The sequence below is a fragment of the Capra hircus genome, chromosome 14 (genome assembly GCF_001704415.2).
Source record: "Capra hircus breed San Clemente chromosome 14, ASM170441v1, whole genome shotgun sequence".
NCBI classification, from domain to species: domain Eukaryota; kingdom Metazoa; phylum Chordata; class Mammalia; order Artiodactyla; family Bovidae; genus Capra; species Capra hircus.
Window position 1 is genome coordinate 15048097 of NC_030821.1, and position 21890 is coordinate 15069986.

General features: G+C 37.5%; 1 protein-coding gene across 2 annotated transcripts in view; it reads left to right on the forward strand.

Moving 5' to 3' along the window:
• Positions 1–21890, forward strand: part of CPQ (carboxypeptidase Q) — a 567536-nt gene that overhangs the window by 379510 nt on the left and 166136 nt on the right. For both annotated transcript variants that reach the window (XM_018058258.1, XM_018058257.1), the window contains exon 5: positions 902–1013. In XM_018058258.1, the coding sequence (XP_017913747.1) occupies positions 902–1013 (112 nt within the window). The remainder of the gene's footprint in view (positions 1–901; positions 1014–21890) is intronic.

Below are 21890 nucleotides of genomic sequence, written 5' to 3' on the forward strand. Positions count from 1 at the left end.
CCAGTTTATTATTTTTTCATTTTATAGTTTGCACTTTTCTTATCCAGTTTAAGAAATCTTTGCATACTCTAAGTTGACAAAGCTATTTTCTGCTTTCCTCCAACATCTTTATTTAAATTTGTAATTCATCTGACTTGCTATTCATATATTGTATAATCCAGAGATCAATATATAATTTCCATGTAGATATCCTGTTAGCCCAGCATCATTTTACTTGGTTTTTAACTTGTTTAAAATATATCTATGAAATTTAGTTTTACTGAGATATTTTTATATTTTTCTAGTGATAATTATTAATGATTCTCAGAAAATAATTTAAATCTATGATGGTGTAAAATTTATAATATAATCTATAAATTTATTTAGCATGTAAATTGAGATATTTCTTAAAAGTTATTCTGTTTAATTAGACTCTAGTTTGTAGTACCAGCATATTTATTCAACACTAGAGTGATTTATAATGCACAAACACAATAATTAAAAACAAATTAATTGTTTTCGCTTTTTCATTTAAATTCAGTTCAACACATGTTTATTATTTGTCTGCTAGAATTTGGGACAACTGAGAATATGGTTGAAGTTTTGAGCTCTATCTGCATGTCATTTAGGTTTCAAGCCATATAATAAAGTTGTCAAACATCCATCAGTAATAAATAATTCTTCTTTAGCATTCAAAATTATATTAATAGAGGTACAAGATGAGAAGTTTTATTCCTATTAAGATGACCTTATACCCCTTATGTAATACCTCTATACCAAGTTTTCCATTAGCAATGACACAGTTCTTTTAAAAAGTAAAAATAGAAAAGAAAATATAAAACTTCTTTTCTGTATTTGGAATGCTTCTTCTTTGATGTCATTTCTGCTTGGTTTTTATTTCTCTTTTTATTATTTGTTCTAGGTTGTACTGGTCAGTGGACATCTGGACAGCTGGGATGTCGGGCAGGGTGCCATGGATGATGGTGGTGGAGCCTTTATATCATGGGAAGCCCTCTCGCTTATTAAAGATCTTGGTAAATATTTAGAAAGTAGTTAACCAATGTGTGAGGTTGTCAGTGGTGATGTTTAACTCAACACGCAAAATGCTCAGCAGATTAGTTGCTGTGGAATGTTCAAAGATTCTCCTGAGGTCTGTAGGTTTTTTGTCAGTTGATTCCCAGAAAAGAACTAATTTGTCCCCATAAAGAACAAAATTTTTATTCAAGTGTCCACCAGACAAGCCAAAGTATCAAATATAATCAGCCACTGGGGAAAATGAACAAGCTAATAAAACTGCAGCAAATGCAACCGCATCAGCTAGAGACTATGTAAGGAAACCATAAACAAGTGGAAAGAAAAATCAGTAGCTCGCCCACTTCCTTTTCCTTGTTTAAAGACATCACCTAGCTGCTCGGATAGCTTTGCTGCACTCATCTTTCCATATCCGGAGTCAAGGCGAGCAAAGTAGGCCTGGAGGAATGATTCTTTTCACCACAGTGAGGAATCCAGCATGAAAAGCTGGACCTTGCAGGTTAACCTAGACATGGGGGGAAAATGGATAGGCATACAAAGTAAGAACTAATTGTGAAAATAGTTTATTTTGATGACCCTATTTGCAAACAAAAACATACATTTCCTCTTTGTGGGCTGGTCAAGAGGTAGATTTTAAGTGAGGTTAGAAATAATCAAACAATCTGTAATGAGAGTTCCATATCTGAATCAGACCAGTGGTGGTTTGGAAAATGCCTCATCAGCAGAATGTTTCCACTGTGACTATGGAGTTTCAAATGTCATAGAGATCAGAGGACTCCCTTTGGTGAAAGCATTCCATTGCTTACTTAAATACCCATGTGTTTAAATCTAAGCTTTGCCTCTGACTTTTAATGAACCCTTGAAAGTGAAAGAGGAGACTGGAAAAGTTGGCTTAAGGCTCAACATTCAGAAAACTAAGATTATGGCATCTGGTCCCATCACTTCATGGGAAATAGATGGGGAAACAGTGGCTGGCTTTATTTTTATGGGCTTCAGAATCACTGCAGATGGTGCTTGCAGCCATGAAATTAAAAGACATTTACTCCTTGGAAGAAAAGTTATGACCAACCTAAATAGTATATTGAAAAGCAGAGATATTACTTTGCCAACAAAGGTCCATCTAGTCAAGGCCATGGTTTTTCCAGTAGTCATAGATGGATGTGAGAGTTGGACTGTGAAGAAAGCTGAGTGTGCCGAAGATTGATGCTTTTGAACTGTGGTGTTGGAGAAGACTCTTGAGAGTCCCTTGGACTGCAAGGAGATCCAACCAGTCCATCCTAAAGGAGATCAGTCCTGAGTATTCATTGGAAGGACTGATGCTGAAGCTGAAACTCCAATACTTTGGCCACCTCATGTGAAGAGTTGACTCACTGGAAAAGACTCTGATGCTGGGAGGGATTGGGGGCAGGAGGAGAAGGGGACGACAGAGGATGAGATGGCTGGATGGCATCACCAACTCGATGGACATGAGTTTGAGTGAACTCTGGGAGTCGGTGATGGACAGGGAGGCCTGGGGTGCTGCAATTCATGGGGTCACAAAGAGTTGGACCCGACTGAGTGACTGAACTGAACTGGACTGAACCCTAAATCAGCTCTTTAAATGATTTTTTATCTTTTTGGAGGGACTTGAGCCCTGTTTTTTTATTAACTAATTTATTTTAATTGGAGAATAATTATAATATTGTGATGGTTTTTGCCATACATCAACATGAATTGGCCACAGGTATACAATTGTTCATCTTAACAATAGACTACTGAAATTATCTTGATTGGGGCAAATCTTTAGTGTATAATTTTGATTTATATCTTACTTGTGTTTTAAAAATGGAAAAATGGAAAGGTGATTGTGCAATTTCTTTACTTCTAAATAGACCAGTATCTCGCAACCCCGGCATTATTGCTATTTGGAGGCAGATAATTGCTTTTTTTTTAAATTGAAATATAGTTTATTTACAATGTTGTGCCCATCTCTGGTGTACTGCAAAGTGACTCGGTTATACATATATATGCATTCTTCTTTTGTATTCTTTTCTATGGTTTAATCACAGGTTTATTTCGTCGAGTACAGTTCTCTGTGCTATACATTAGGACCTTATTTTTTATGCATTCTAAATTCAGTAGTTTGCTCTGCTGTGAGGTCTGTCCTGCGCATTTTAGGATGTTTAGCCTCATCCCTACTAGATGCCAGTAGCACAACTCCCCCTGTCCCCAAGTTGTAACAGTGAAAAATGTCTCCACCTTGCCAAATGTCCCCTGGTGGGTTGTGGGGGGAGAGGGTGGCCTGTAAAATTGCTCCACTAAAATAGGCTAATTAAAGAACTATAGGACACCTGAATACAAGGTCATTTTTTTTAAATGAACTAATTAATAACTTTATATTGTTTATACTTTAAACATCATTACCATACTGAGCACCTACTATGTGAAATCATTCTGTGAAAGCTGAGCATATTACATACTCTCTGTTCTTAAGACCCTTAGAATATAATTGAAGACATTCATTTGCACCTACACACATAGTTACAAAGATAAAATATCAAGTCTGCTTTTAGAATTGGGTAATATTTGAAAGATAAATTGTCCAGCAAATAAAAACAGAAACACGCATTCCTTCAGAGATCTGGGAAACTCCACATGTAAATTCTTTCCTCTTCTTCCTTAAAAAAAAAATATACCCTTGGCTATCTGCCCTTAATTTCATTCCAGAATGAAGTGGGTTCGAGAGATGAGGCAGGCAACTATCAAAAATTTTCCTCTCCATGGGGCATAGATATTTATATTGGAAGTTAATTTTAATTCAGTGTGTTCCAACCAGCTTGACTGGAGGCACAATGGTAGTGTAAAAACAGAACTAGACCCATCTCCATTAGATTTTTAGGTCACTCTGTGCCACAGACTGCTGTCTTGGCCTGGGGCAGGTCATTTGGACTCTGGATTTGTTTTCTTCATCTCTCTTCAGCTGTTAGCCTCCAGAGTGTTTTACCTGCTCTTATTGTGCAGCCACTCAGTCATGTCATACTCTTTGTGACTCCACGGAATACAGCACGCCAGTCTTTCCTTGTCCCTCACAATCTCCCAGAGTTTTCTCAGATTCATGTCCATTGAGTCAGTGATGCCATCCAACCTCACCTTATCCTCTTTCTCTCCCTTCCTCTTCTTCCCTCAATCTTTCCCAGCATCAGGATCTTTTCCAGTGAATCAACTTTTCCCATCAGGTGGCCAGAGTACTGGAGCTTCAGCATCTGTCCTCACACTGAATATTCAGGGTTGATTTCCAAAAGGATTGACTGGTTTAATCTTGCTGTCCAAGGGACTCTCAAGAATCTTCTCCAGCACTGCATTTCAAAAGCATCAATTCTTCAGTGCTCAGCCTTCTTTATGGTCCAACTCTTACATCTGTACATGACTACTGGAAATGCTATAGCTTTGACTATATGGTCCTTCATCAACAAAGTGATGTCTCTGCTTTTTAATATGCTGTCTAGGTTTGTCATAGCTTTTCTTCTAAGGAGCAAGCATCTTTTAATTTCATGGCCACAATCACCATCTACAGTGATTTTGGAGCCCAAGAAAATAAAGGCTGCAACTATTTCCATTTTTCCCCATCTATTTACCATGAAGTGATGGGACCAGATGCTATGATATTAATTTTTTGAATGCTGAATTTTAAGCCAGCTTTTTCACTCTCCTCTTTCACTTTCATCAAGAGGCTCATCACTTCCTCTTCACTTTCTGCCATTAGACTGTTATTATCTGCATATCTGAGATTTTGGTATTTCTCCCTGCATTCTTGATTCCAGCTTGTGATTCATCCAGCCCAACATTTTGCATGATGTACTCTGCATATAAACTAAATAAGCAAGGTGACAGTATATAGCCTTGATCTACCCCTTTCCTAATTTTAAACCAGTCCTTTGTTTCATGGTGGATTCTAGCAGTTGCTTCTTGACCTGTATGCAGATTCCTCAGGAGGCAGATAAGGTGGTCTGGTATTCTCTTCTGTTTAAGAATTTTGCACAATTTGTTGTGAGCCGCACAGTCAAAGGCTTTAGCATAGTCAGTGAAGCAGAATTAGATGTTTTTCTGGAATTCTCTTGCTTTTTCTGTGATCCAACGGATGTTTGCAATTCTGTCTCTGGTTCCTCTGCCTTTTCTAAATCCAGCTTGTACATCTGGAATTTCTCAGTTCATGTACTGTTGAAGCCTAGCTTGAAGGTATTTTAGCATTACCTTGCTAGCATGTGAAATTAGCACAATTTTATGGTAGTTTGGACATTCTTTGGCATTGCCCTTCTTTGGGATTGGAATGAAAACTGACCTTTTCCTATGATCACTGCTGAGTTTTCCAAATTTCCTGGCATAATGAGTGAAGCCCTTTCAGAGCAGCTATCTTTTAGGATTTGAAATAGCCCAGCTGGAATTCCATCACCTCCACTAGCTTTGTTTGTAGTAATACTTTCTAATGCCCACTTGACCTCACATACCAGGATGTCTGACTCTAGGTGGGTGACCACACCATCATGGTTATCTGGGTCATTAAGACCTTTTTTGTATAATTCTTCTGTGTATTCTTGCCACCTCTTCTTAATCTCTTCTGCTTCTGTTAGGTCCATACCATTCCTGTCCTTTATTGTGCCCATCTTTGCATGAAATGTTCCCTTGGTATGTCTAATTTTCTTGAAGAAATCTCTAGTCTTTCCCATTCTCCTGTTTTCCTCTATCTCTTTGCATTGTTCACTTAAAAAGGCTTTCTTCTCTCTCCTTGCTATTCTTTGGAACTCTGAATTCAGTTGGATATATCCTTCCCTTTCTCCTTTGCCTTTTGCTTCCCTTCTTTTCTCAGCTATTTGTAAGGCCACCTCAAACAACAATTTTGCCTTCTTGCTTTTCTCTTTCTTTGAAATGATTTTGGTCACTGCCCCTGTACAATGTTGTGAACCTCCATCCATGGTTCTTCAGGCACTCCATCAGATCTAATCCTTTGAATCTGTTACTTCCACTGTATAATTATAAGGAATTTGATTTTGGTCATACCTGAATGGCCTAGTGGTTTTCCCTACTTTCTTCAGTTTAAGTCTGAATTTTGCAATAAGGAGCTCATGCTCTGAGCCACAGTCAGCTCCAGGTTTTGTTTTTGCTGACTGTATAGAGCTTCTCTGCAAAGAATATAACAATCTGATTTTGGTATTGACCATCTTATAATGTTCCTGCGTAGAGTCATCCCTTGTGTAGTTGGAAAAGAGTGTTTGCTACAACAGTGTGTTCTTTTGGAAAAACTCTGTTAGCCTTTGTCCTACTTCATTTTGTACTCCAAAACCAGACTTGCTTGGTACTCCAGATATCTCATGACTTCCTACTTTTGCATTGCCATCCGCTATGATGAAAAGGACATCTTTTTTTTGGTGTTAGTTGTAGAAGGTCTTGTAGGTCTTCATAGAACTATTCAGCTTCTTTGCAATCAGTGATGGAGGCATAGACTTGGATCACTGTGATGTTGAATAGTTTGCCTTGGAAGTGAACTGAGATCATACTATTGTTTTTGAGATTGCACCCAAGTACTGCATTTCAGACTCTTCTGTTGAGTATGAGGGCTATTCCATTTCTTCTAAGGGATTCTTGCCCACAGTAGTAGACATAATGGTCATCTGAATTAAATTTGCCCATTCCTATCCATTTTAGTTCACTGATTACTAAAATTGTCAATGTTCACTCTTGCCATCTCCTATTAGTGTCTTTTCTAGGCTTGAATCTTACTTCCTTCATCATGGGACTCTAAATCACTGTTAATTGAGTTGAATTCAGTTGCATGAATAGCATGCAATGGTGAATTGAATTATCTTTCTCCAGCTTTGAAACTACACTGACTTCATTTGCTTTTGAAAGTAGTAGTAAGTCTCCTTCAATTCAGGATTTAACTCTTCAATAGATATCTGAAAACCTATGTAAATATATGAATACAGCTCTAAAGAGTAACATTTCTTTTGAGTAGGTGTTAAGAGACAGCATGCTATACTGTTAAAACAACACTATGGAGCCAGACTGCCTGGGTTCAAATCCCATCTCAGCAACTCACTAACATGTGGCCGTCAGTAAGTTACTTTCCCTTTCTGTGCTTATTTTCTTACCTGTGAAATGGAAATAATAATAGTTCCTATCTCACAAGGTTGCTCTGAAAATTAAATAATCTATTTATATAATGTACTTAAAACAGAGCCTAACCCATCCCCAAAACTCAATAAATTAACTTTTATTATTTAATAAGCATGATCTAACAGTACTGTATTTTTTACTTAAGGGATTTTTTTTTTTTTTTTGTCTTTAACCTCTCATCTGCTCAGTGATTGCCCTGCCTCCTAACTTAATATGTTAATTGTAACTCTAGGGCCAGATGCTATGATATCCCTAAATATCCTTTTCATTTACTGTTAAAGTCACTGTCCATTGTATTATGGAAATCCATTGACCTCTGCACTGTTTTCCACTTTCATAGTAAATTTTCAAGAGTCTAAATTTCTCCTGGTCATCTTCTGCTTCCACTTTCTGCTTAAGTTGAATGCCCAGAATCCACACTACATCTCATATTCTGCTATTGCACCTACTGAGTCTTACTCTTTAATTTTAAAATTAAAATTAGACTGTGGATTTCTGTTTATAGATTACCTATGTGTTTTAATATGAAGAACTAGGTCTAACATGTGACTGATGCCTTCTAGATGAAAATTACTGATTTACTTGAATGAGAGCTAGCACTTTGGGCTAGAGGCCAAGAAATGGGTTCATAATTATGTTACTTAATTACATTGAGTCCAGGCTATTTAGTTGGTGAAATATGAAAGCTCTATGGCAATCTGTTTTTCCAAGAAAAGTGAGACTTCTTTTGGCTGCTGTCCCTTGGACAATATGTCATGCAGAATGCATGTCAAAGTCCCTCAGTGGGGCTTGTTAATTTGAAGTGTTGGTCTAGTGGGACTTTCTGATATTTAGGCATATTTAGGCATAAGATTCATTCTTCATGTCTCTTCTCTCACTACTTTTATAGATTCACTCTTTTGCCCAAGCCATCAGCTAAAACCAGATTCAATTAATCTAACAGAAGAGATATTTGTACTTTGCAAATGTAATCAGTCATTTCTGAGTAACTGTCAACAGAAGGCTATTTGCTATGAAATGCTATTGAATACTTTTTTGTGTTTGTGGTTTACTGGACTTGAAACTCAATGTTTATTTGAAATGTCATTTCCTGGAATGTTCTGGTGTCAGTGGACAAAGCCTATGGCCAAAGAAGTTATGCTTCAAAATGTTCATTTGGCACTTGAATAATAGACCACCATCCATCCCCAAATTCTTCCAACTTTACCATTTTCCATTAAGTTAGAATTTTTAATTTTCAGGCCTAAACAAAGGGAAAAAATTACAGTACTACCTGGTTGTTGAAATGTTGGATATAAGTGAAACATCTTTTTAGAGAAATTTTAATGTATCTTGACTGTAATTTTTATAGAGTTTGAAGTCTGTGTGTTAGAAAATATTTTATTCATATTTCATTGAGTCAACAAATATTTAATATACTGATTGAATATCAGTGTGCCAGATACCTTGCAACAAAGAGGAATGAGACACAATCCTTGAAGTCTTTGAAGTAAGAGAGACATTTAGTTTAAAAATTGCAGTGAAATTGTTATAAACACTTTAATTGAAATATGTGCAAATTACTTCAGGCAGCTGGTAAAGAAAGGGACCAGCATGGCTTGTCTGGGTCAAGGCACCTTCACAAAGGTGATATTTGAGCTTTCTTTTATAAAGATAAATAGAAATTCTTGAAGCAAAGGGGGCACAATGAAGGATTCCCAGCAGATTATAGAGCTTCCAGTGCTGTGCATCGTTAAAAATGAGGAGGAAACTGTTGACAGTTAACAGTCATGGGACTGTGGGGAGAAGGGAAGATTTGCAGAATTGCAAGAGATGCTCTTTTTACCTCCTATACATATATACCATTAGATTTTTTAGTAGTGAAGCTGTGTTACTTTATTAAGGAAAAAAACCCTCAAAATTAAAAAAAAAAAAATTCTTGGTATTGCCATCACTAAAAATAGTCTGCTAACAGGAACTACAGAGCAGAGGTATGAAGTAGGAAGAATCACACGTGAGTCACCAAGCCTTCCAGGCCCAGAAGTATACACAGCCAAATGCATGCCAAGGCTTTGGTGTAGTTAGAGCTTTATGGAATTATTTCTAATGCAGCAGGTTGCCTCTTAGAGGTGGGGACCCATCCAGGAAAAGGGTTTTCTTCTCCCAGGCCCTAGTCAAGCCTCCCTTGGAAAAGCCTCAGGAAGTTCAATCCAGAATATCTGAGTTAGGGATATGAAAAACTTCCAAAAGAGGGACACCTGAAGGGTAGAGCCAGTGACAGAGAAAGCCTGAAGCCAGCTCAGGACTAGCCCACATCTAGAAAGAAGAGCCCATTGGAAAGAATCTTCTCTTATGGTCAGATAAGTTTGGGAAACTCCCTCTTGGTAATTTCATTATTCATTAAAACACATTTGTTGGGAGAGTCTTCCATGACTCAAGTGCGCTTTGGAAGCCTTGCTCTGGGCCATTGCCTGTGTTGGCAGAAGTGAGGAAGAATCCAAGAATGCTTGCTGAGGTACAGTTCATGGAACTGAGTACAAATGGCCGTGGATTTATTTTCATTCTAGATTTTGTGGGTTGTCTTTGGGCTCTTGTGTTTGCCAGAATATTGACAAGATATAAGCATGTAATGGTTCCTGAATTGGCATGGGAGAGATTATTCTTTTATTATGTCTTGAAGAGCATTTGTACCCACCCAAGTGCAAATTTAACCTAATATATAACTTTATTTCTGTACTATCTGAGCCTATTTTATTAAGATGAATGTAGTATTATTGGAAATGTTTGACATATGCTGAAGGCTCTCTCTGCCAGGTTTTTCTGTGGCTCCAAGTACATTAGAATTTGTTAGGATTTATTTTTTCTAGGAGGAATTTTTATCTTAAAACACTCCACAATGTTTAAATTCCCTCCTCCCATTTTAGATGCTGTTCCTCTGCAATTATTTTGTGAACACAATTATTTAGGAAACTTACAGCCCTGGGAAAGATTTCCTATTATACCTCAATCCCTTTAGGAAATAATATGTCTGCTTCTGGAACTCTCCATTAACTTGGAAAAAAATTAACTTAGAAAAAAATGTTTTCCCCAACATTACACTTTATTAATTTGAATTTTAATGTATAGATGGTTGTTTGCCTTTTTTTTCTGAACAAATTTTGGTCTTGATATTTTATGATTATTAGTGATGCAAATACCTAGAACAATGGAAGAAGTAAAAACTGTGATTTGCTTGCTTTTTCTCTTTTTTGTGTAAAATCTAAAAGTAGATTTATGGTAAGGGGACATTTATGGCTCATTCTCATGATCTTTAGAGGATGGTACTCTCATTTTTATTCAGCTGGTTATTTCCTCTAGTGGCAGGTTATGTAATGTCTGGCTTTACCTTAACACTTGTGGCGGATACATATTTTTGCAGCTGGGAATTGCTGAGAACTTTTCTTAAGGTTTGAACACATTGATAAGTCTCAGTAAAACACTTTCATCTTTATATCTCATTCAGATAACATAAACATTTCCACTGGTGTGTGTAAAGAGATGTAACTGTGTAGATTGATCTTCCAAATGTGTCATGAGATAAAGTAAGATTTATTAAAAATGAATCACTTAGAAGGTATCCTACCTTTTAGTTTGGATGTGATAGGGGAGACTCTGTAGTCCTTTTCAAGCCTTAGACTACATTAATATTGCTGTTATTATTTTATCAGTTAGCTAAAATATACCATTTCTTTGTAAAAATAGACAAGACCTTGGCCCAGTGACATTCAGCATAATGACTAATTCCTCACTGTCTGACAGAATCTGGAGGGGTGGCAGATGAATGCTGTGAGAGGAAGGGTCTCGGGGGGCCCCTCTGGAGCATACTCAGCTTCTCCCACATCTAATTTGATTTGGCCTGTATGCCTTAGAAAGCTAAGAAATGTGGTGTTGGTAAAGGAAATGGAAGCTTTAAAAGTTGCTGCTATTTATCCTGGAGAAGAACAGCTATGGAAAAACAATAATGGTATCCTTAGCACCCCAGTGGATTTCTTCCCACTCAAGAATGGAATCCATATAAGCCCAGGGTAGGGCTGTCTCAAAAATGGAGGCTGCCTCATTAAAACAGTGTCATCACAGTGTTGCACAACTTGGCTCACAAGGAGATCTCCTCCTTCAGTAGTAAATGTTGAACACCCACTTCATGGTCAACAAATAAAAGGGATAGGACACAGATCCTTCCATCAAAGAGATCACAGTCAGAAACTGGTAGCTTCACATGGACAGAGATTTGAGTCAAGCCTTGAAAGGGTGGGAGACAGGAGAAGAAAAGACAAAATTAGAGCTCAGGAAAGTCCATGGTTTTGAGGAGTGGAGGACGCTTTTGTAAATCTAGAGCAATAGGTGAGTGAGGAGTGGTGGGAAATTAGGGTCAGTTTGTAAAAAGGCATTGGACACAAAGCTCAACTTTGGAGTTGGTGTTCTAGGCAGTAGGAGCCATTGAAGATTTTAAGCATGGGATTGACTTCTTCTAAAGATACTGGGGTAGGCTGTGGGATGAATAGAATGGAGACACAGGAAAGTAGAGTCAGGGAGATTCCAGCTATACAGAGCCTGGAAAACCAGAGTTTGGGAGTTACTAAGCAAAGTTTATTTGCCATGTAGCTGACAAGCCAGCTTCTACCTCTCTATGCTAAATATACCAAAGAGGAAGTGCTGGGGTTTCCAAGGATGCTGTGTTCTTTGCCGACACACTTCTCTGCATCCTGCTTAATGCTACATTTTGTGAAAGCTGAGGTCTACTGAGCTTAGAATGAATTCCATTCCAGTAAGTGTGCCTAAAAACAGAAGTCTGCAGACCAAGAAACAAGGAAATATATTATGAACATCTGCTTGGACCTTGGGAGATAAGGATTTAGTTTAGTTCATTTTTAGGCACCACCAACCCTGTGAACATCCTCAAAATCCAGCTCTAGGGATGGAGAGTTTCTACTGGGTGTGTGCCAGAAATGATAAGTATTAAATTAAGTTGACTATTATAAGATTACTTGTTTGTGATCCTGCTAACGCCATCCTCATATTGGATAAATCATTGCTAACGAACTGATGCCCAGTCCATGTTCTTGTTTGACCTCAACATCTCCAGACTGTACCATGTGACCCAGATTTCATGGACTTTTTAGCCCATGAAATCCTCCTTCCTTAACCCACAAATAACTCAGAATCTGTAGGCAAATGAGAGGCAGCGTGGAGAGTAGAATATATATACCCTCCTTGTTAGAGTATTGAGGGTTCAAATCCTTCTATGCTACTTAGTAGCTGTATTATGTTGGACGAATTTATTTAACCTTTAAATCTCCATTTCCTCTTCCTTACCATGTTAACAGCTTATCTTGAATTGTTAGAGGATAATTTGAAATAATTTAGGTAGTATCTGCCCCCTCAACTAGATCATCGGTAATAATAACTATGATTATTAGATGCTAATTGCCAAAGCAAAAGTGGATATTCTAGCAGAGGGTATAATCTTAGGACTGACTTTGTCTCTCAAGGCTTGATGTCTGTATTCTTTGCACAGTTGGGGTTGGCTGAGGTCATCCCTAAAGCAGAGAAGCCTCATAATGAAAGAACAGTAGTTGGCTCCAATGAGCCCAGTTCACGTACCATCACCCCAGGATAGCCTGCATCCATGAGCATATATAAGGCTAATCTATAAGGCTGATTCTCTCCTCATTGCTGTAGAGAAGGGCACTAAATAGATGCTTCAAAAATGTGACACAGAATTAAAGTAACATGCACAGCATATGGGAATGGAAAGAGCTCCATCTTTTTGTGTGTCTTTTTAGCTTTCTGCCAATATCCTTAAGCTAGTAATACCATATTTACAAAGACTTATAATAGCTACCAGGGAAGCCCTGTATAATATCCCTGAAGAAAAATAAAATAGTAAAATCAGGAAATAGCTGTTGAGAGCAACATAATCTACTACAAAGTAAATTGAAATATGGAAAAAACTTAAAGCAGGGAAAACAAAGAATCAAATCTAGTTCTTACTCTTATAACTAAATTCTCAAGAATATTTCTGCTTTTTAATATAATAAAAAAATCCTGCACTTTCCGGTCATTCTCAGAGGATCATCATGCATAGAAAACTAAGGACAATGACCACTGATGATTGAATTATTGTTCTTTCTCTGTAATAATGGCATCTTTTAAAAGAAATACATTTAAACTGTAATTGAAAGTATTCCAAGTTATGGCTTTGATTAATGTATATAGGAAAACATGTCAGGAACTGATTCAAAGGCTGTATTTTTGTTCTTATCACCATAGACCATATATCCACTTAGCCATCCCATATTCAGTTGTTTCAGGCAGCACTTTAGAACAAGGGAAGATTTTATGAAGTGATTCATACCAGAATTACTCCTTTTTTAAATTTATTTATTTTAATTGGAGGCTAATTACTTTACAATATTGTATTTGTTTTGCCATACATCAACATGAATCTGCCGTGGGTGTACAGGTGTTCCCCATCCTGAACCCCCCTCCCACCTCCCTCCCCATACCATCCCTCTGGGTCATCCCAGTGGACCAGCCCCAAGCTTTTTAATCTTTGCTTTTTGGTATTTGTTATCAATTTTGTACCTTTAAGAACCCAATCTTCAGTACCCATTTTTACTTGAGAGCGAGATTACTGGCTTGACTGCTTTCTCCCTCTTTGGACTCTCCTTTTTCTCCACTAGGTCGCCTCTGTCTCCTCCCTCCCCATTCTCTTCTCTACCCAACTCTGTGAATCTCTGTGTGTTCCAGATGGTGGAGAACACTTAGGGAACTGATTACTGGCTGGATCTGTCTCTCTCCTTTTGATTCCCCCCTTTTATCCTCCTGGCCACCTCTGTCTCCTTCCTCCCTCTTCTTTTCCCTGTATAACTCCATGAACATCTCTGTGTGGTCCAGACTGAGGAGTGCACATAAGGAAGTGATTACTGGCTAGCTTGCTCTCTCTTCTTTTGATTCCACCTCATCTCATTCAGTTCACCTCTAACTCCCTTCTCCCTCTTCTCTTCTCCTTGTAACTCTGTGAACCTCTCTGAGTGTCCCACATTGTGGAGAAACTTTTCATCTTTAACCTAAATGTCTTATCAACAGTGCTGTATAGAAGGAGAAGTGTTGAGACTACTGTAAAAATAAGACTGAAAACCAGAAGCAGAAGGCTTAAGTCCAAATCCTGAGAACACCAGAGAACTGACTCCAGGGAACATTAATCGACAGGAGCTCATCAAATACCTCCATACCTACACTGAAACCAGCAATTAGAATTACTCTTTTTATGAAAGATATGTGTGAATTCATCCTTTATAGTTGAATAATTTTAGGTGGAATCATTTGAGTATCATTTTAGCCACAAATAAAATAAAGAGCAGAATTTTTGAACTTTATGTGTTGCAAAAGAAACCAGTGGTTAAATTAATAAAACATGAGTTTTTGGTAAAAATGGAAAACATATATCAAAGGAGGCCCATATGTTTTCACTTAATATTAATATAATAAACAGACATAAATTAAACAACATACCAGCAAACATTAATTGAACATCTAGGAGAAAAGAGGAGAGAATTAATACATGAGGAATATTTCCTGTGCACCAGTTACATCACATGACCTTTTTCAATCCTCAAAAGAGCCCTTTGATGTATATATCATTATGCCTGGAAGGTACACTGGACTAAAGGCTAGATATAGCCTTTAGTTCCTTAGCAAGAAAATAGATGACAATATGCTTGCAGGACTGTTACATAAATCAAACACAATGTAAGCAAATGCATATCTATCAGACTTGTAAAGATGAAAACTCCATGCCACAGATGTTGAAGAACACTGAGGTGGCGATGCTGCCACTGATGGTGGCCATCTCACCGACTTGGAATTCAAATGGAGCGCTTCAGTGGAGAAGTTATTTGGGAGGTAGGGAGACAAGGCAACCTTAAAGCGGTGGTAGTAAGAAAAAGCTTCAGTGATGTCCTACAGCGTTTTATAATGGTAGCATCATTTTACTAATTACAAATGTATAACATTCCTCTTTCTAAGAGTCAACAGTAACAGTGGATATTCTCGCTTTAGGGACTTAAATGAAGGAGAATCAAGTGAGATTTCTCATCCAGGTCTTAGATTGATGTGAAGAAGAGAGGAGATGCTCCTTGACTTCAGGATTAAATAATGGCATTTAGCTTGCTAGAGCACAGTGTCCCAAGCTCTGAGCAACGTGTGGAGTATGCAGTTCTCACTGAGTCTGGAAGGTAGAAATTACTATTATTCCTTTTACAGATGAGGGGCCTAAAGCTGAAGCTGGTTACAATTTCTGCAAAAGTAGAAAATCTCTTATATCTTTTTCTTAATGTTTTTCTTTTTTTCTTTGCCCCCTCGTTTTTAAACAAATAATTCAAATGTTTGGAAACTGACATAAGATAATAAACACCAACAATCCTCCACCCAGATCTCATAAATGTTAACAATTTCAAATATTTGTTTCCGAACCTTAGTTTAAAACAAGTTAAACATATATAGCTTTTATTAGGAGAAGGCAATGGCACCCCACTCCAATACTCTTGCCTGGAAAATCCCATGGACGGAGGAGCCTGGTAGGCTGCAGTCCATGGGGTCACTAAGAGTCAGACACGACTGAGTGACTTCACTTTCACTTTTCACTTTCATGCATTGGAGAAGGAAATGGCAACCCACTCCGGTGTTCTTGCCTGGAGAACCCCAGGGATGGGAGAGCCTGGTGGGCTGCCGTCTATGGGGTCGCACTAAGTCAGACACGACTGAAGTGACTTAGCAGCAGCAGCAGCAGCAGCTTTTATTATGTTGAGGTATGTTCCTTCTATTCCTGCTTTCTGGAGAGTTTTTATCATAAATGGATGTTGAATTTTGTCAAAGGCTTTCTCTGCATCTGTTGAGATAATCATATGGCTTTTATTTTTCAATTTGTTAATGTGGTGTATTACATTGATTGACTTGCAGATATTGAAGAATCCTTGCATCCCTAGGATAAAGCCCACTTGGTCATGGTGTATGATCTTTTTAATGTATTGTTGGATTCTGATTGCTAGAATTTTGTTAAGGATTTTTGCATCTATGTTCATCAGTGATATTGGCCTGTAATTTTCTTTTTTTGTGGCATCTTTGTCAGGTTTGGGTATTAAGGTGATGGTGGCCTCATAGAATGAGTTTGGAAGTTTACCTTCCTCTGCAATTTTCTGGAAGAGTTTGAGTAGGATAGGTGTGAGCTCTTCCCTAAATTTTTGGTAGAATTCAGCTGTGAAGCCGTCTGGACCTGGGCTTTTGTTTGCTGGAAGATTTCTGATTACAGTTTCGATTTCTGTGCTTGTGATGGGTCTGTTAAGATTTTCTATTTCTTCCTGGTTCAATTTTGGAAAGTTGTACTTTTCTAGGAATTTATCCATTTCTTCCAGGTTGTCCATTTTATTGGCATATAATTGCTGATAGTCTTTTATGATCCTTTCTATTTCCGTGTTGTCTGTTGTGATCATACCTCAACATAATAAAAGCTATATATGACAAACCCACAGGAAACATTATCCTCAACGGTGAAAAATTGAAAGCATTTCCCCTAAAGTCAGGAACAAGACAAGGGTGCCCACTTTCACCACTGCTATTCAACATAGTTTTGGAAGTTTTGGCCATGACAGTCAGAGCAGAAAAAGAAATAAAAGGAATCCAAATTGGGAAAGAAGTAAAACTCTCACCATTTGCAGATGACATGATCCTCTACATAGAAAACCCTAAAGACTCCACCAGAAAATTACTAGAGCTAATCTATGAATATAGTAAAGTTGCAGGATATAACATGAACACACAGAAATCACTTGCATTCCTATACACTAATAATGAGAAAACAGAGAAAGTAAGGAAACAATTCCATTCACCATTGCAATGAAAAGAATAAAATACTTAGGAATATATCTACCTAAAGAAACTAAAGACCTATATATAGAAAACTATAAAACACTGGTGAAAGAAATCAAAGAGGACACTAATAAATGGAGAAATATACCATGTTCATGGATTGGAAGAATCAATATAGTGAAAATGAGTATACTACCCAAAGCAATCTATAGATTCCATGCGATCCCTATCAAGCTACCAATGGTATTTTTCACAGAACTAGAACAAATAATTTCACAATTTGTATGGACATCCAAAAAACCTCCAATAGCCAAAGCAATCTTGAGAAAGAAGAATGGAACTGGAGGAATCAACCTGCCTGACTTCAGGCTCTACTACAAAGCCAGTCATCAAGACAGTATGATACTGGCACAAAGACAGAAATATAGATCAATGGAACAAAATAGAAAGCCCAGAGATAAATCCACACACCTATGGACACCTTATCTTTGACAAAGGAGGCAAGAATATACAATGGAGAAAAGACAATGTCTTTAAAAAGTGGTGCTGGGAAAACTGGTCAACCACTTATAAAAGAATGAAACTAGAACACTTTCTAACACCATACACAAAAATAAACTCAAAATGGATTAAAGATCTAAATGTAAGACCAGAAACTATAAAACTCCTACAGGAGAACATAGGCAAAACACTCTCTGACATAAATCACAGCAGGATCCACTATGACCCACCTCCCAGAATATTGGAAATAAAAGCAAAAAATAAACAAATGGGACCTAATTAAAATTAAAAACTTCTGCACAACAAAGGAAACTATAACCAAGGTGAAAAGACAGCCTTCAGAATAGGAGAAGATAATAGCAAATGAAGCAACTGACAAACAACTAATCTCCAAAATATACAAGCAACTCCTACAGCTCAATTCCAAAAAAATAAATGACCCAATCAAACAATGGGCCAAAGAACTAGATAGACAATTCTCCAAAGTAGACATACAGATGGCTAACAAACACATGAATAGATGCTCAACATCACTCATTATCAGAGAAATACAAATCAAAACCACAATGAGGTACCATTTCACACCAGTCAGAATGGCTGCAATCCAAAAGTCAACAAGCAATAAATGCTGGAGAGGGTGTGGAGAAAAGGGAACCCTCTTACACTGTTGGTGGGAATCCAAACTAGTACAGCCACTATGGAGAACAGTGTGGAGATTCCTTAAAAAACAGGAAATAGAACTACCTTATGACCCAGCAATCCCACTGCTGGGCATACACACCAAGGAAACCAGAACTGAAAGAGACACATGTACCCCAATGTTCATCGCAGCACTGTTTATAATAGCCAGGACATGGAAACAACCTAGATGTCCATCAGCAGATGAATGGATAAGAAAGCTGTGGTACATATACACAATGGGGTATTACTCAGCCATTAAAAAGAATGCATTTGAATCAGTTCTAATGAGGTAGATGAAACTGGAGCCTATTAGACAGAGTGAAGTATGCCAGAAAGAAAAACACCAATACAGTATACTAACGCATATATATGGAATTTAGAAAGATGGTAATGATGACCCTATATGTGAGACAGCAAAATAGACACAGATGTTTAGAACAGTCTTTTGGACTCTGTGGGAGAGGGCAAGGGGGGGATGATTTGGGAGAATGGCATTGAAACATGTATAATATCATATAAGAAACGAATCACCAGTCCAGGTTCGATGCAGGATATAGGATGCTTGGGGCTGGTGCACTGGGATGACCCAGAGGGATGGTATGGGGAGGGTGGTAGGAGGGGGGTTCAGGATGGGGAACATGTGTACATGGTGGATTCATGTTGATGTATGGCAAAACCAATACAATATTGTAAAGTAATTAGCCTCCAATTAAAATATTAAAAAAATTATACTGTCATTTAAAAAAAGAAGCTAAACATTACCAGTATAGTTGAAACCTGTTTTGCACACCTCTCCACAATCCATCCTTTCTCCCCTGCAGTTGTCATCATGCTCTGATTGTTATAACATTATTCTGTAAGTGTGTTCATCCAAAATCAGTATCATATAGTTATTGTTATTTTGAATTTACATAAATGGTTTTATTCTCTTCCATATGCAGATTTATTGCGTTTTATTTATTTATTCTATCTTCTTCAGGTGACTGTTTAGTCCACTAATATTCAGCCTTTCTTATAATATTCACATTTAAGGCCATACATCTCTTGCTAATCTCTGGTTTAGCTACTTTCCACAAGTTTTGAAAGTGTCTTAATGGCCATGAAATCTAAACATGTTAGAATTTTCATTATGATTTCTTCTTTGACTACTTAGTCATTACAGCTTTAAGTTTCTAAAAATATTAGTTATAGAGTTCTAATTTTGTTAGAAAGTGGTTGTTAAACATGGATTATGTAATACTGATTCTTTGGTATTTTTTGAGAGAAAATATTGGTTTATTACTCAGTCAAATTTTAAAACCTGTGTCCTTTTGACTTACAAGGAGTATGTGTCCTCATTTTCCTGAGGATAGCATTCTACATATGCATTCAGTAGAGAAAATGTATTAATTGTGCTCTTTACTGTATTATTACTAGTTTTTAATCTGATTGCACTATCAGTTTTTGAGAGCAATATATTAAAATCCCCCACTAAGATTGTGATTTTATAAATTTCTCCTTGAATTTCTGTCAGCTTAATTAGCTTTATATAGTTTGAAGCTTTGTTGCTGTGTCTCGTTGAGTCTAAAGATCTTCTCATCCTTAATAATGTTTTTTCCCTATAAGTCTATTTTATATTAGTATGTATCATGACTATCTCTCTTTTGGTTACTCTTTTTCTATGTTTAATTTTGATTAATCTAGGTCATTGTGTTTCATTTGATTCTGTTACAAATAGCATATAGTTATATTTTTAAATATTCAATCTCACAATCCCTGTCAGTTAACAGGGATGTTTATTCTGCCTATCTTTATTGCTGTTACCTATTTTGTTGTTGTTGCTCAGTTATGTCAACTTTATAATTTTCAATTCTTCCTCCAATTCTCTTTTTATGAGTTAATGCTATGAATTAAAAATGATTTTTAAAATGCATAGTTTCTAAGCATTTATACATATTTATTGAAAGTTATTACCAACCTAGACAGCATATTAAAAAGCAGAGACATTACTTTGTCAACAAAGATCTGTCTAGTCAAGGCTATCTTTTCCCAGTAGTCATGTATGGATGTGAGAGTTGGACTATAAAGAAAGCTGAGCACCAAAGAATTGATGCTTTTGAACTGTAGTGTCAGAGAAGACTCTTGAGAGTCCCTTGGACTGCAAGGAAATCAGTCCTGGGTGTTCATTGGAAGGACTGATGTTGAAGCTGAAACTCCAATACTTTGGCCACCTGATGGCAAAGAGCTGACTCATTGGAAAAGACCCTGATGCTGGGAAAGATTGAAGACAGGAGGAAAAGAGGACGACAGAGGATGAGATGGTTGGATGGCATCACCGACTCAATGAACATGAGTTTGAGTAATCTCTGGGAGTTCGTGATGGACAGGGAGGCTTGGGGTACTGTGGTTCATGGGGTCGCAAAGAGTCAGACATGACTTAGCGACTGAACTGAACTGATACATATTTATATGAGAAGGGGTCCTTTTGGCATCACCTTGAGCAGCCAGAAGTTCTCTAGTTCTTTTCAAAGAAAGCAGAACACTTTTCATTCACCCTAATGCTTGGCATATGGAAATGAGAAGAACTGGAAAACCAGGATGGTGAGCTGTCTATGGCATTTACTGTCATGGAATAATGAGAAAGGGACAAGGAGAAAAGAATGGAGGGCCAAGGCCAAAGTCCCCTATCATTTTACCATCCAGCTTCCTTTGTGTTTTCATCTTTATTTGCATGCTTTGCAAGATCTTGAAAACAAACCTCTTAACTAATGATGATTTATTTTCAAATTTTGTTTTTCATTAAATTTTTTAACATCCACACTTTCATCATGGGCTGACCAGTGTTACTCTTATTAAGTTGATATTCTTCCAACCAAGAGCAAAAAAAAAAAAAAAAAGTTTAATTTACACAGGGAACCATTTCACATATAAAGGTGCAATTTTTTGTTCTGTGATTTTAGAAATTGGTTTATAGACCCTCTCATGGAAACACTGACATAAGGCACTGATAGAGCCCTAGAAAGAGAACAGTCATTCTTGCTTACCTCCTTCTCTCCCAAGGTCTGGCTGTTGCTGGCTGGTCCAGAAACTGCATCTGAAGTCCCTGCTAACCCTCTTCTCAGCATCTACAGAGGTTGGAGATACAGTTCCTAAATGGTCTGAGCACAGGTGTTTAATAGTTTTCAGAGGATGCTATTTGGACTAGCAGGAAGACTATCACGCAAAATCCTCTCATTGCCACCCTTAATAAATGACCCCAATTTTCATATCAGATTATAAAGTCCTCGGACATCTAATCAAATGTGTTCTTATCAGTGATTCTGCCAGCTTTTATAAATGCAACTTATATAATCACCTCATTTAAAGGTTTTCACTGTGGGTTTTTGTTTATTTTTTCAGAAGAGTACCTTAGAAAAATCTATTTGATTTTTCTTGATAATTATTAAGCAGTCTTCTCCATCCCTCCATCTTGCAGCCCCCAACCCATCACTGAAGAAGAAACAAATCCCTCATTCCAAATCTAAGCCATGCATGACACACCTGAGCTTACTCAGAAGCTGCCCTGTTATTGAAGGACAGTGGGCAAAGCCCTAGTCACTGGAGAGCCTGAGGCGACAGTGGGAGGGTGAATCAGGAAGCCACCAGGAGGAGCAGCCATTTCTTTGTTGCTTTATGTAGTTAGA